At 33.0% G+C, this 15,277-nt stretch overlaps 1 protein-coding gene across 1 annotated transcript in view; it reads left to right on the top strand.

Annotated features, from left to right (window-relative positions):
* Positions 1-967: 967 nt before the first annotated feature.
* LOC143063456 (uncharacterized) overlaps positions 968-15,277 on the top strand; it is a 132,413-nt gene continuing 118,103 nt past the window's right edge. The window contains exon 1 of the mRNA XM_076235619.1: positions 968-7,573. Within this exon, the coding sequence (XP_076091734.1) occupies positions 1,108-4,335 (3,228 nt within the window). The 5' untranslated portion in view covers positions 968-1,107 and the 3' untranslated portion in view covers positions 4,336-7,573. The remainder of the gene's footprint in view (positions 7,574-15,277) is intronic.

The following is a 15,277-nucleotide window of genomic DNA, read 5'->3' as shown; positions in this document are numbered from 1 at the left end:
TTCAAAATGGTCTGCACGCACTTTCTTGAACTTGTTGTGAGTGAAGCTGGTTGGTGTTATGTTAAGGTTAATCATCCACGTCTGGTACAACTCTTTCTTTTTTGCAGGATCTGGGAAAGTGTATAAGCTTATGCCATGTGAACTCCGAGTTGAACATCCGTACGCTTGACAAGTCATTTTGATACTGAATATACGATATGCCATGCTTGTTTTTTGGCTTTGTGGTATTCAGATATTTTATTCAAATATACTCATCACGTGACAATTTGTATCGGAGATGCCGTCAAAATGGCGATAAGTCGAGAGGTGATAGTGGGATTTTAATTTTAATTTTAATCACTTATCTTGAAGAATTGAACAATAATTTTAATGAATATATGATTATTTATATCAAATAAACATAATATAAAATTTTCATTTTTTTGCGAAGTTTCCCTTTAAAGAAGTTATTGCTTCAAGTGAAGATGTTGATCACAGGTACTTGTGGACAGGATACCCTTTGGGTGCCCCTGAGTGGGAGTATCCCGAATGACCCCCCATGTAGTTTAATTTTGATTTATTTTTCATTAAACGTTTATTTAAATTGTTTTCACTGGGAATATATGTCGAAGTTACTGACAAACAGCATTTGAGATTTTTGCCAGTCGACTGATATGTATATAGAGAGAAGGTAAGTCACTCTGGTTTTGTTTACTTGAGGTACCAATTAGTAATCACCTTAAAAATAATATTAATAAACGATCCTACCTTTCATGTCACTGACTTCTTTCCTTTCAATAATGAATTTGCTCTTTAGAGATACATATATTTATTAAATCGGAGCTCAAATAGTCCAGTAATTCATTGTTTTAATCGAACGATTCACAGTTTTTATCGACATTTTGAAATGTTCAAAGCACAAATGACGGAAGTGATGACGAACTGACATCTGGCGAGTAATCGGCGCAGCAACGACAACTCCGGTCTTTCTGCCGAGGACTTCCGAATTGCACTGAAACAAATAAAAAAGACAGAGAATGACTAAAAAAAGTACGGGAAAGCAGAAAGTAAACAAATAAAAAGACAGTTTTTTAAAATAAGTACGGGAAAGCCTAAATTAAACTGATTATGGATGAAGATCAGAAATTAGCCTTTGAATTAGCCACGAGTGGCCATAATTTAGTTATATCTGGGCAGGCAGGAACTGGGAAAACTTTTTTAGTAAAGAAATTGGTACACTATATGAGATTTAAGCAGGGGAAAAATGTCAGCATTGTTTGTTCTACCGGAATTGCAGCAACGCATTACGGAGACCTAAGGGCACAAACCTTACATAAATGGTCCGGGGTAGAGGACGGTAGACACTTAAATGAAGAAATAATTCATTTTGTTAAAACAGATGAGAGGTTTACTGTTGCCAAGCACAATATTGAAACAGTTGAAACATTAATCATAGATGAATCATCTATGATCAGTGCTAAAATTTTCAATCAGGTACAAGTTTTGTGTAAAAATACCAGAAATTCAACAGACCTATTTGGAAATATACAAGTTGTTTTGGTTGGCGATTTTTTCCAACTTCCACCAGTTTCCAATGAGTTGTATGGAGATCCTGGCAAGCACTGTTTTACTGTACCATGGTTTCATACATTTTTTTCGCATAAAATTAACTTAAATATTATTCATCGACAAGATGACCAAAGCCTTATCAAATGCATTAATGAACTTGAAATTGGAGATATTTCAGATGACAGTGTAGCTTTTTTGAAATCACTTGATAGGCCATTACAGAATGAGCGATTAAATAAATGTGTTCACCTTTTTGCCAGAAATTATGATGTAGATCTATTTAATTACAATAAAATACAGTCACTTCAAGGAGATCTCAAAGTGTATGTGTCTCAAGATGAGGGTTCACAACATTATTTAAGCAAATTTCTTGCACCTAAAAATCTTGGACTAAAACTTGGTTGTCCTGTTATGCTGATTAAAAATTTAAATGACATATTAGTTAATGGACTTTGTGGTACAGTAACAAAACTTAACACTGATTCAGTAGAAGTAAAATTCACTCTTGAACATAAGACATTGACTGTCACAATAGCAAAAGAGGTATTCACAACTTTTGATCCTGTGGACAAAATAGTGTTGGCAAAGAGAGTTCAACTGCCTTTAAAAGTAGGGTTTGCCATCACCATCCATAAAGCACAGGGGATGACAATTGAAAACCTTGTTGTTGATTGTAATAACAGTATTCAACCTGGTCAACTTGGAGTAGCAATAGGGAGGGCAGTTTCTATACAAGGTTTGAGAGTAATCAATTTTAGGAAAAGTTTGTGTAGAAAACATCCAGTCAATGTATTCAACTTTTATGACAGTTTTTCACTTGGTATTATAAGAAATGATTTAACCTGTTGCAGAAAACTAAATGTAGAAACCTCTGATAATGAAAGCAAACATGATGATAATGATGATGATAATAATGATAATGATGATGGGGGTGGTGATGATTCAGATTCAACTGTGATTTTTGATAGACTTGAAGTAGACTCTGATTTCTCAGAATCTGAAATTGACAATTTAGAATTTATTGAAAATATTCTGGGTACTGATCAGGAGTTGCTTCCAGATAAGTCAGGTTCTAGACTGGCTTTAGACACTGTTCTCAAAGCATTTACTGACACACCAGTTGAAGCAAATATTTTAGTCTTCAGCGATGCAATTTCCAAAAATTATCAACATTTTCATGACTGGTTCCAAGCACAGTGCTCTATAATGGAAGATATAGGTTTGAACTGTTTTCCGGAGGGAGAAGTGAAATTTTCACAAAAACACAGAAATGATTATTTTATTAAATTTAACAAGCACATAAATTCAAAGGAATATGAAGATAGTGTAATTGCTTTACTGAATTATTATGGTCAACAAATTAATGGGCCACAGTTCCAACTTTTGACTTCAGTCATGTTTTATTTGGAGAAAGATTTTTTTTTAAATCTCTCAACTCACCTTCATTTGGCAGCTCCTGAGCCTTTAAAGAAACTGACTGTTGATCAGGAAATGGACTTCTCTGGAAAGGGAAAATTAAGATACATTAGTGGGTATGTTTTAGCAAAATTAAAATACACTTTATCCAAAAAAATCAGAAACTCTTTATATGTGAAAGGCAAGGAAACAGATTTAGCCAGATATCAGTTTGAAATGGATATTTTTAACTCTTTAACCTGTTCGTATGACGAATTAAATATGTCAACAACTGAGGGTGATACTTTACTTGAAACTAAACGCAAGCAAAATGAAAGAGAAAGTCTGACAAATGTTTCAGATGTAACCTTTAATTTCTTTCAAAAACTGGAAATAGTATGCCGTGAAAAGTTTACTCATGGCAGATTAGTGGATACTGGAAAGTATTTGTTTAGCAGTGTAAAAGAAGAAGTACTTGGAAATTATAATCTTTTTGAAACTTGGATAAAATGTGTAGTAAGTTCAAGAAATCAGCCTACAGAGGACCAAAATGAAGACATTTCTAATATATTATCAACAATGGTTATGGCTTGTGAAAATTACATTGAAATATTCCAGTCAGTGGTCACCTTATTTTTGAAAGTCAATTTAAGTCAATTTAGAAGAGATTATCTAACATTTTTGAAAAAAGAAAAAGGTGTTGCATTGCGGAAAAAGGTAATGCAAAAATCACTAAAAGCAACTAAATCTTTTAATATGAAGTTCTTCAGTGAAGATAATTCTACAAATAAGGAAGTCTCATTTTTAAGGTTGAAATCTGAACTGATGCAAAGTGAAAAGTTTTTTAATGACAATTCATTTACTAAAAAGGAGCTGATTTCACTTGGTCAATATTTTAAAATTAAAGCAAATGCTCAGCAAAAGAAAGATGGAATTATACATGTTCTTGTTAAAGGAATTCTAGAAACACAACATGTCAACACACCTGAGGAATCTCATATGGACACTGAACAAGCTGGACCAAGTGGTATTCTTCAGATATCTACTGTTTCGACTGAATCTGACCCCGGTCCTTCAGTACAATCTGACCCCGGTCCTTCAGTACCGTCTGAACCTGTAAGAAAAAAGAGTAAAAGAACATCAGTTAAAGGAAAAGGGAAAGGGAAAGGAAAAGGAAAGGGAAAGGGGAAAGGACAGAAAAAGAAAACAACAGATGACTCTGATGAAAAATGTGCAGTTTGTAATTTAGCATATTGTGAGGGAGAAGATTGGATCTGTTGCGATTTATGTTCCCTCTGGTATCACAGAAATTGTGCTCAGCTTCAGGATGACAATGAATGGAAAAGTCTGACAGAAGAAGATCAACAATTTACCTGTCCCCTTTGCCAATAATATAAGGTAGATTAAACTTATTTATTAACTCACATTTAAACTTAGGATTTATAGGGCTAACCCCCCCCCCCTTTTTTTTTGTGGGTAATATTTGGTTGATTATTTAGGGAACCACTGAAGCTTGACTGGAGCAGTACCCATCTTGGGCAGTCAGTCCCCCCTTTTCCATCATTAAAATTTCTGGATCTGCCACTGGTTTGGGATTAAACATCAAGGAGACAGCATCATTGATAAAACTGTTAACAAAAAATTGGTGAAATATGAAACTAAATATGTATGTTCTTTGATTAATTACATAATATTGCATATATTTAGAATTTTAGAAACTCACTCTGACATCAGTGAACAAAATATTAAGTAACATAAATTAAATAAAATACATGGAAGTTACAAAAAATGAAATAAATTTGTTGAATAAAAATTTCATGTTATGATCTTAATTTTGTTACCCTTTTACAAACAATTAACCAGTATAACAACATACCTTTTGGGATGGGCAGTTTTGTTTCTGAATTTCTTCAACTCCACCAGTATTTGACTTCTTTGATACAGATGCTTGACCAAGTATAACAGAATTTATAGAATGACAGTATCCTAAGTATGTTGGGTTGCTGTTGGCACCATTATGTAAGGTCCTTTGCTGGCAAAAAATGTTTTCAATCACATCACTATTAATCCTGTTAGGGATAATTGAAGCATTTGACTTTTTCAGCTTGTACAAACAAAGCTCCTCAAAACCTAGTACAGCAGATATAATATCCTGTCTTGTTTGGTGTGATATCAAACATTTTTCCTTATTTTTTATGGTTGCATTATTTTTTACACTATTTTCCCAATGAACAAACCAATCCATCGCATCACGATTGTCTTTCAGTCGGTCATCACTTATATCAGTAATAGGCCTTGAATCCCTGCAGTTCTTAATAAGCACACTTGTACATTTTAATAGTTCAATTGTTGCATCTAATGATCCGCCATCACCAAGACTATTTCTGTAAAGCTCCATTAAATGAAGCATATCACCATTTAAGACATCTTCAGCCAAATAATTTCTCATTTTGGCTTCAGATGTTAAAAAAAAATGTTCCTGTGTTAATTTGTGGTAAACAGGAAAAACATGTGAAGAAATGTCCCATAAATAGGCTTGTTTGAAATGACTCCACTCAATGTATTTTTCACCACACACTAAATGTCTTTTACAATGAGCTTCAGTACCACTTTTCAATAAATTGTTTCGAACTTTTTTAATAACATGAGAGATGTCCATGATGAAAAATATTTTGGGACTATCATAACTATAAATGTTTTTAAATGAACAAGTTACAGGACTCATGGAACTAAACTCTGGCAATAAAAGTTTAAACAAATCTCTGTTGGACTGTGCCCCATCAGTACTTATAAATTGTATTTTAAATCCAAAATTTGAAAGCATATTGACAGATTCCCAAAGTAACAGATAAAGTTCATGACCTGATGCTGTAGTCGAAGGAAAGTGAGCAAAGGGGAATCTAAATCCTGTAAACCCTAAGAACATTAGTTGTAGTGCATGCGTTGCAAGAGTCTGTTGCTTTTTATTTGCTGCCATCTGATTAAAGACTAAAGATTCTGGTAAACATTCAGCAAAACCGATTAATTGTATATCACCATCCTTTTTTTTAAACTGTAAATCAGCTTGAATGGACATTTCATCAAATATAAGTCCCCCGTCATATCCCTCTGGAGGAATGTTTTTAAGTTTGGCCTCATTTTTCATCCAATGAAGCATTTCTTTGTTAATACCTGCTTCCTGGTGAATGCGATTTTTATACCGCTGTAAAAGTTTCTGAGAAGGAAGTACCAAGAACTTACTATTTCTCAAATCAGTATACCCACGGGGGCTCCTACACCATAAGGATAAGCACAACTGAACTATATCTCTGTTCCATCTCCTTCCATTGGGGTGTCGTTCAAGTGCCATTTTTTGGGATATAAGAAAAGTTTTCATTTTGTCAGAACAGTCAGGAAAAATGTTATTTAATATTGTTGACATGTCATTATTGTCTGATTCACATAAAGTAATTGAATTTTCTTCATTATCATGTGTAGAATTTTTATTCAAAATACATTCATTGCTATTGACATCAAGAGAATTTGGTTCATTTGCACAATCTTGATCTGACTTGACATTATTTTCAGGTTTCAATTTAGGTGGTCTTTCTAATTTCTTGCAGTAGGAACAAATAAATGAAACTGTGTTTGAAGTTTTAAATGGCAAAATGCTAGTACAGGATCCTGAACGAAAAGAAATATCATTGGAATTTTCATCACCTGCTTTCGATACATGCTCTTTAAAATTAGTCAATTTCTTTTTGGATTCATCTATCTTCTGAACACCTCTGCAGTAATTAAGTTGACGAACAATATCAAAAACAGTAGCTATGGTGTACACTGCATTTATACCAAGACTTTCAGGTTTAATGGTTTTTCCTCTAAAAAGCAATTTCCAGCTTTTGTCATTTTTCAAAATTATTTCAATTAGAACTTTGCTTCCATTTATAATATTGCCAGTGAAATGGCCTAGTGTTAAAGCATCTGTGAGGTTTGATAATATAAAAAAATCACTAGGGACAATACTAAATATTTCCCTGAAAGCAATTTCAGTCTGATTTTCATTTCTCCACTTGATACCATAATATCTGTTTGTTTTTTTTGTCCACTCATATTTTGAACGACCTTGTTTTACTTTCATGTTGGGGAAAAATTTTTTCATGAAATTACCCACAGCTAGGCCAGTTACTGGAGCCTTAAATTTTGACATTATTTCAAGTAAGTCAACATATTCAGTGTCTGTGGTTTCTTTCAAACTTTCTATTAACCAGTTAAACAATGAATTAGCACCTGTTTGGCTCATTATAAATATTTGTCGTTTTTCAATACTATTTTCAGCTTCATAAAAACCGCTTAAATTTTCCCGTACTTTTTTTAGTCATTCTCTGTCTTTTTTATTTGTTTCAGTGCAATTCGGAAGTCCTCGGCAGAAAGACCGGAGTTGTCGTTGCTGCGCCGATTACTCGCCAGATGTCAGTTCGTCATCACTTCCGTCATTTGTGCTTTGAACATTTCAAAATGTCGATAAAAACTGTGAATCGTTCGATTAAAACAATGAATTACTGGACTATTTGAGCTCCGATTTAATAAATATATGTATCTCTAAAGAGCAAATTCATTATTGAAAGGAAAGAAGTCAGTGACATGAAAGGTAGGATCGTTTATTAATATTATTTTTAAGGTGATTACTAATTGGTACCTCAAGTAAACAAAACCAGAGTGACTTACCTTCTCTCTATATACATATCAGTCGACTGGCAAAAATCTCAAATGCTGTTTGTCAGTAACTTCGACATATATTCCCAGTGAAAACAATTTAAATAAACGTTTAATGAAAAATAAATCAAAATTAAACTACATGGGGGGTCATTCGGGATACTCCCACTCAGGGGCACCCAAAGGGTATCCTGTCCACAAGTACCTGTGATGTTGATGAAACATTTAATGTCCAAATCTTAGTTAATCATTCAAGTTCTGAAACACAAAATGTATTCAAGTTTAAAATAGATCTACAAGACCCTGCTATGCTTGAAAACTTCAATTTGCATGCCCAGGTGTGTCCATATTCACCACACACTTATTAACAGCCATTTTTTGTCGAGCCTGCAACTTTTGTCGCAGAAATTTAGCATAGGGATAGTGATCCGGTGGCAAAAATTAGCTAACTTCTTAAAAGTTTTATATTTAAGAAAGAGAAAGACCTGGATGCTTCATACTTTGTTTTCATCTGTCACATTTCCATGAACCATGACCTTATTTTCAGGGTTAGGTGACTACTTGAAAAAAGTTAAGATTTTTTGTAATATATATTTTTCTCTTATTATAAGTACTAGGATAAGTGCATTTGGTATGTACGTACCTTGTCAGGTATTCATGCCTGTCCGACAGTTTTCATTTGACATCAACTTCATTTTATGGTTAAGTGAACAAGGTTAAGTTTTGGTGGTGAAGTCCATATCTCAGATACTATTAGCAATAGGTCTTGTATATTTGGTGTATGGAAGGATTGCAAGGTGTACATGTCCAAATGGCAATCATCATCTGACCTCATTTTTATGGTTCAGTATTCGGCTTCGTGTTGAAGGCCGTACATTGACCTATAATGATTTACTTTTCTTAAAATTCCTATTTGGATGGAGAGTTGTCTCATTGGAACTCACACCACATCTTCCTATATCTATAGTCAAGTTTTTGTGTTTTGGTCTGTTATCCTTATACTGTATGCAATAGGTCTTCTATATTTGGTGTATGGAATGATTGTACCGTGTACATGTCTCACATGCAGGTGTCATCTGACCATGACCTCATTTTCATGGTTCACTGGTCAAATTTAAGTTTTTGAGGTTGTTTTTTTGGGGAAAGACGGCTTCAAGCCGTCAATTCCCTAATAGGGTTGGCCAGAGTATCATTCCCTCACGTCAATCATTTTGTTTTGATAGTTTGGAAACCCCCTCAAAATGTCATACTGAAATTGATGACAAGGAGAACAGATTGACTTTAAATACATTTTTTACACACTTCCCTTCTGTTTCTCATGAAATTATCGTATATTGAGCTTTCCCTTACACTATATACGTTTCTTTTACAGTCCGGAAAAATCAGTATTACGAAATATTCTAAATATATCTAACCTAGTGACGTCATTGTTGGAATGCCACACTACACAGGGATATCCTTTATTCATTATAAAAATCATTCACAGTATTTGTATACTAATTTAAAATCCGTATTTGTTAAATATAAACCTAATGATGTTTGCTGTAGTGTAGATGATTCACACACCAACATGCAATGCTTTAATCTGAGGCTATAATCAGCACCTCAATTGATCAGTAATTACCCACTAAAATGAAAGTTAATGTATATGAAAACTAAAAATGTCACATTAAGTATATATATGATAAGTAGTCATCAGTTAAAAAATAATTTTGCGTACCAACATAATTATTGTAGTGGTCATTTTTTTTTCATTATTTTTTTAAATATTGCTTTTTATACGACCGCAAAATTTTGTTTTATCACGTTGGCGTCGTCGTCTGCGTCGTCGTCGTCGTCGTCGTCGTCTGCGCCGTCGTCGTCGTCCGAATACTTTTAGTTTTCGCACTCTTACTTTAGTAAAAGTGAATGGAAATCTATGAAATTTTAACACAAGGTTTATGACCACAAAAGGAAGGTTGGTATTAATTTTGGGAGTTTTGGTCCCAACATTTTTGGAATTAGGGGCCAAAAAGGGCCCAAATAAGCATTTTCTTGGTTTTCGCACTATACCTTTAGTTTAAGTTTATAGAAATCTATGAAATTTTGACACAAGGTTTATGACCACAAAAGAACGGTTGGGATTGATTTTGGGAGTTTTGGTTTCAACAGTTTAGGAATTAGGGGCCAAAAAGGGACCCAAATAAGCATTTTTCTTGGTTTTCGCACCATAACGTTAGTATAAGTAAATAGAAATCTATGAAATTTAAACACAAGGTTTATGACCATAAAAGGAAGGTTGGTATTGATTTTGGGAGTTTTGGTCCCAACAGAATAACGGGCCCAAAGGGTCCAAAATTAAACTTTGTTTGATTTCATCAAAATTGAATAATTGGGGTTCTTTGATATACCAAATCTAACTGTGTATGTAGATTCTTCATTTTTGGTCCTGTTTTCAAATTGGTCTACACTAAAGTCCAAACATCTTCGCTAGCCAAGGGTTACAATCCACTCCCGCTCTCAGCGGGAGTGGATCCTAACCCTTGGCTAGCGAAGATGAAGTCCAAAGGGTCCAAAATTAAACTTAGTCTGATTTTAACAAAAATTGAAATCTTGGGGTTCTTTGATATGCTGAATGCCAAAAATGTACTTAGATTTTTTATTATGGGCCCAGTTTTCAAGTTGGTCCCAATCAGGATCTAAAATTATTATATTAAGTATTGTGCAATAGCAAGTCTTTTCAATTGCACAGTATTGCGCAATGGCAAGAAATATCTAATTGCACAATATTGTGAAATAGCAAATTTTAATTGGAGTTATCTTTCTTTGTCCAGAATCAACTTAAATCTTTGTTATATACAATATACAATGTATATTCACTTTTTACTACCAACTGATAAATTGAAATAATCTTTACCATTCAGTGATAACAAGCAGGTTTTTTACATCTTAATATTTTATGATGTATTTAAATGAGAAGTTATTGTTGCAAACTCCATTAGAAATTTTAATTGAGATCAGTTTTGGAATAAGGGAAAGGGGGATGTGATTAAAAAAATTGGGTTCAATTTTTCTCATTTGAAATTTCATAAATAAAAAAGAAAATTTCTTCAAACATTTTTTTGAGAGGATTAATATTCAACAGCATAGTGAATTGCTCAAAGGCAAAACAAAAATTTTAAGTTCATTAGACCCCAATTCATTCTGTGTCAGAAACCTATGCTGTGTCAACTATTTAATCACAATCCAAATTTAGAGCTGAATCCAGCTTGAATGTTGTGTCCATACTTGCCCCAACCGTTCAGGGTTCAACCTCTGCGGTCGTATAAAGCTACGCCCTGCAGAGCATCTGGTTGTAGTTTAAAGCTATTTATTCATGAATTTTACAAATATATCAAAATGTGGGATCTGGAAACAAACTTCACACAGCTTATATCAATCATATTTGATTTTATAAGTACATGTATCCCTGTGATGAGAGTTGTAACTGGGAACTTTTATCAATGGAAAATTAAAACTGAATAGATTTTTCAGTCCTCACTTTCTTGAGAATACTGTCACAAAAAATTGAGAATGGTCTTAGCCTGCCGTTCAGTTGTAAATAATTAAAATTCTAAAATATTTAAATTCAATTGAATTTTAGATAATTAACTCCCAACTTTAATCAAATCTTTTGATTTAGAAGGTGTAGATCTCATTGGTCCAAATTGTCTCTATGATGAATTTTTGACTAAGGAAATGAAATAACAATAAACAACAATTAGTTTCATTATTGTCAGCCTTTCTATATGTTCTAGCTGTTCTTTTGCTCTTTCCTTGTATGTAGACTATCGAAAGATACCCCCCTAAAAATTGAAACAATGGCCGTCTTTTCCCTTAGAGCTCTTCAGCTCTTTGATTTCTAATACAATATGTAGTAGGTCAACAATATTTGGTGTATGGAAATGTTTTATGATGTACATGTCAGTCTTGCAGGTTTTATTTGACCTTGACCTCATTTTCTTGGTTCATTGAACAGTGTTAAGTGTTTGTGTTTTGGTCTGTTTTTCCTAAACTATAGGCAAAAGGTAGCCTAACTATATTTGTTGTATTGGTGGATTGTAAGCTGTACAGGTTTGTCTAGCAGGTATATATTATATCACCTTGACCTCATTTTGGTGGTATATTGGTCAATGTTTTCATGGTTAAGTTAGTTTCTTAGATACTATAAGCAATTGATCAACTATACTTAATGCATAGATTGATTATAAAGTGTACTTGTGTCTGGCATGGTTTATCTGACCATGACCTAATTTTCATGGTCCATTGGTCAATGTTTAGTTTTCTTGGTTAAGTCTATTTCTTTGCAACTATATGTAATAGGTCAACTATATTTAGTGTATTCAATTATTGTAAGGTGTACTGTATTTTTCTTTTGGTTTATCTGACCTTGACCTCATTTTATTTGATCATGTTAAGTTTATGTGAAAGTTGTAGTAAAGCTTTATATTTAGGTCTATTAACATAATATTAATGGTTTATAGTAAAGGAGACATTTCAACATGTGCACTCTTGTGTCAAGTTATGATTGAGTAAACAGTCTGCTGAAAGATATCTCATCCCTCACAAGGATTTATTATTTTGAGTATAAATTGGCAAGTGTTTTGCTTTGACAAATGCCAGGTTTTAGTGGGATAGAAAGATGAAGTCGGGTTGTGAAAATTGAAAATTCCCTGTTTACAAAACTTTGAATTTTTCGAAAAACTAAGGATTTTTTTATCCTAGGCAAAGATGACCTAAGCCATATTTGGCACATTTTTTTTTGAATTTTGGATCCTCAATGCTCTTCAACTTTGTACTTGTCTGGCGTACTAAATTATAATCCTGGTACCTTTGATAACTATTGAATCCACTATCTCCTGAACTCAAATTCAATAATTTATAATAATACCACCAAAATGGAAACTAACACATGATTACATTAATCTATAAGACCAATAAGAACCAGATGCTCCGCAGGGCGCAGCTTTATACGACCGCAGAGGTTGAACCCTGAACGGTTGGGGCAAGTATGGACACAACATTCAAGCTGGATTCAGCTTTAAATTTGGATTGTGATTAAATAGTTGACACAGCATAGGTTTCTGACACAGAATGAATTGGGGTCTAATGAACTTAAAATTTTTGTTTTGCCTTTGAGCAATTCACTATGCTGTTGAATATTAATCCTCTCAAAAAAATGTTTGAAGAAATTTTCTTTTTATTTATGAAATCTGAAATGAGAAAAATTTAACCCCCCCCCTTCCCGATTTTTTTTTCACATCCCCCTTTCCCTTATTCCAAAACTGATCTCAATTCAAATTTCTAATGGAGTTTGCAACAATAACTACTCATTTATATACATCATAAAATATTAAAATGTAAAAAAAGTGCTTATTATCACTGAATGGTAAAGATTGTTTCAATTTATCAGTTGGTAGTAAAAGTGAATATACATTGTATATTGTATAAAACAATGATTTAAGTTGATTCAACTACTATTCTGGACAAAGAAAGATAACTACAATTGAAAATTTCTTGTTATTGCGCAATATTGTGCAATTAGATATTTCTTGCTATAGCACAATACTGAGCAATTGAAAATACTTGCTATTGCACAATACTGTGCAATTGAAGATTTCTTGCTATTGCGCAATACTGTGCAATTGAAGATTTCTTGCTATTGCTGAATACTGTGCAATTGAAAATCTCTTGCTATTGCACAATACTTAATATAATAATTTTGGATCCTGATTTGGACCAAATTGAAAACTGGGCCCATAATCAAAAATCTAAGTACATGTTTAAATTCAGCATATCAAAGAAGCCCAAGAATTCAATTTTTGTTAAAATCAAACTTAGTTTAATTTTGGACCCTTTGGACTTTAATGTAGACCAATTTGAAAACAGGACCAAAAATTAAGAATCTACATACTCAGTTAGATTTGGCATATCAAAGAACCCCATTTATTCAATTTTTGATGAAATCAAACAAAGTTTAATTTTGTACCCCGATTTGGACCAACTTGAAAACTTGGCCAATAATCAAAAATAAGATCGTTTTTAGATTCAGCATATCAATGAACCCCAAAGATTCAATTTTTGTTAAAATCAAACTAAGTTTAATTTTGGACCCTTTGGACCTTAATATAGACCAATTTGAAAACGGGACCAAAAATTAAGAATCTACATATACAGTTAGATTTGGCATATCAAAGAACCCCATTTATTAAATTTTTTATGAAATCAAACAAAGTTTAATTTTGTACCCCGATTTGGACCAACTTGAAAACTTGGCCAATAATCAAAAATAAGATCGTTTTTAGATTCAGCATATCAATGAACCCCAAAGATTCAATTTTTGTTAAAATCAAACTAAGTTTAATTTTGGACCCTTTGGACCTTAATGTAGACCAATTTGAAAACGGGACCAAAAATTAAGAATCTACATATACAGTTAGATTTGGCATATCAAAGAACCCCATTTATTCAATTTTTTATGAAATCAAACAAAGTATAATTTTGGACCCCGATTAGGACCAACTTGAAAACTGGGCCAAAAATCAAAAAATTAAGTACATTTTTAAATTCGGCATATTAAAGAACCCCAATTATTCAATTTTTGATGAAATCAAACAAAGTTTAATTTTGGACCCTTTATTCCTAAACTGTTGGGACCAAAACTCCCAAAATCAATCCCAACCTTCCTTTTATGGTCATAAACCTTGTGTTTAAATTTCATAGATTTCTATTTACTTATACTAAAGTTATGGTGCGAAAACCAAGAAAAATGTTTATTTGGGCCCCTTTTTGGCCCCTAATTCCTAAACTGTTCCGACCTCAACTCCCAAAATCAATCCCAACCTTCCTTTTGTGGTCATAAACCTTGTGTTTAAATTTCATTGATTTCTATTTTTTTATTTACTTATACTAAAGTTATTGTACGAAAAAAACCAAGAATTATGCTTATTTGGGCCCTTTTTTTGGCCCCTAATTCCTAAACTGTTGGAACCAATACTCCCAAAATCAATCCCAACCTTCCTTTTGTGGTTATAAACCTTGTGTCAAATTTCATAGATTTCTATTTACTTAAACTAAAGTTATAGTGCGAAAACCAAGAAAATGCTTATTTGGGCCCTTTTTGGCCCCTAATTCCTAAAATGTTGGGACCAAAACTCCCAAAATCAATCCCAACCTTCTATTTGTGGTCATAAACCTTGTGTTAAATTTTCATAGATTTCCATTCACTTTTACTAAAGTTAGAGTACGAAAACTAAAAGTATTTGGACAACGACGACGATGCCAACGTGATACCAATATACGACCAAAAAATTTTCAATTTTTGCGGTCGTATAAAACGCTTCTTCCATAATAATTATGATAATTTATTTTATTCCTCTATTTATTCACACTGAGTTGTCTATATTGATTGATGTATGACACTATTTTGTATTGCATTCACTTCCATATTCAGTGACAATTTATAAGTGTAGTTCATTGATAAGAATCAGATACATCATTCCATGGAAATTACTAGCACTTTAAACCTTTCATCTAATTATTTTGTACCTAAAGACACATTTTCAAATGCTACATGTACATGAATATCCAATAATTTTTTGTGTACAACAAAATGAGATTG

This window comes from Mytilus galloprovincialis, chromosome 2 (assembly GCF_965363235.1).
Source record: "Mytilus galloprovincialis chromosome 2, xbMytGall1.hap1.1, whole genome shotgun sequence".
Classification (NCBI taxonomy): domain Eukaryota; kingdom Metazoa; phylum Mollusca; class Bivalvia; order Mytilida; family Mytilidae; genus Mytilus; species Mytilus galloprovincialis.
Note: the sequence above shows the minus strand (reverse complement) of the source record. Positions and strands in the feature narration are given on the sequence as shown.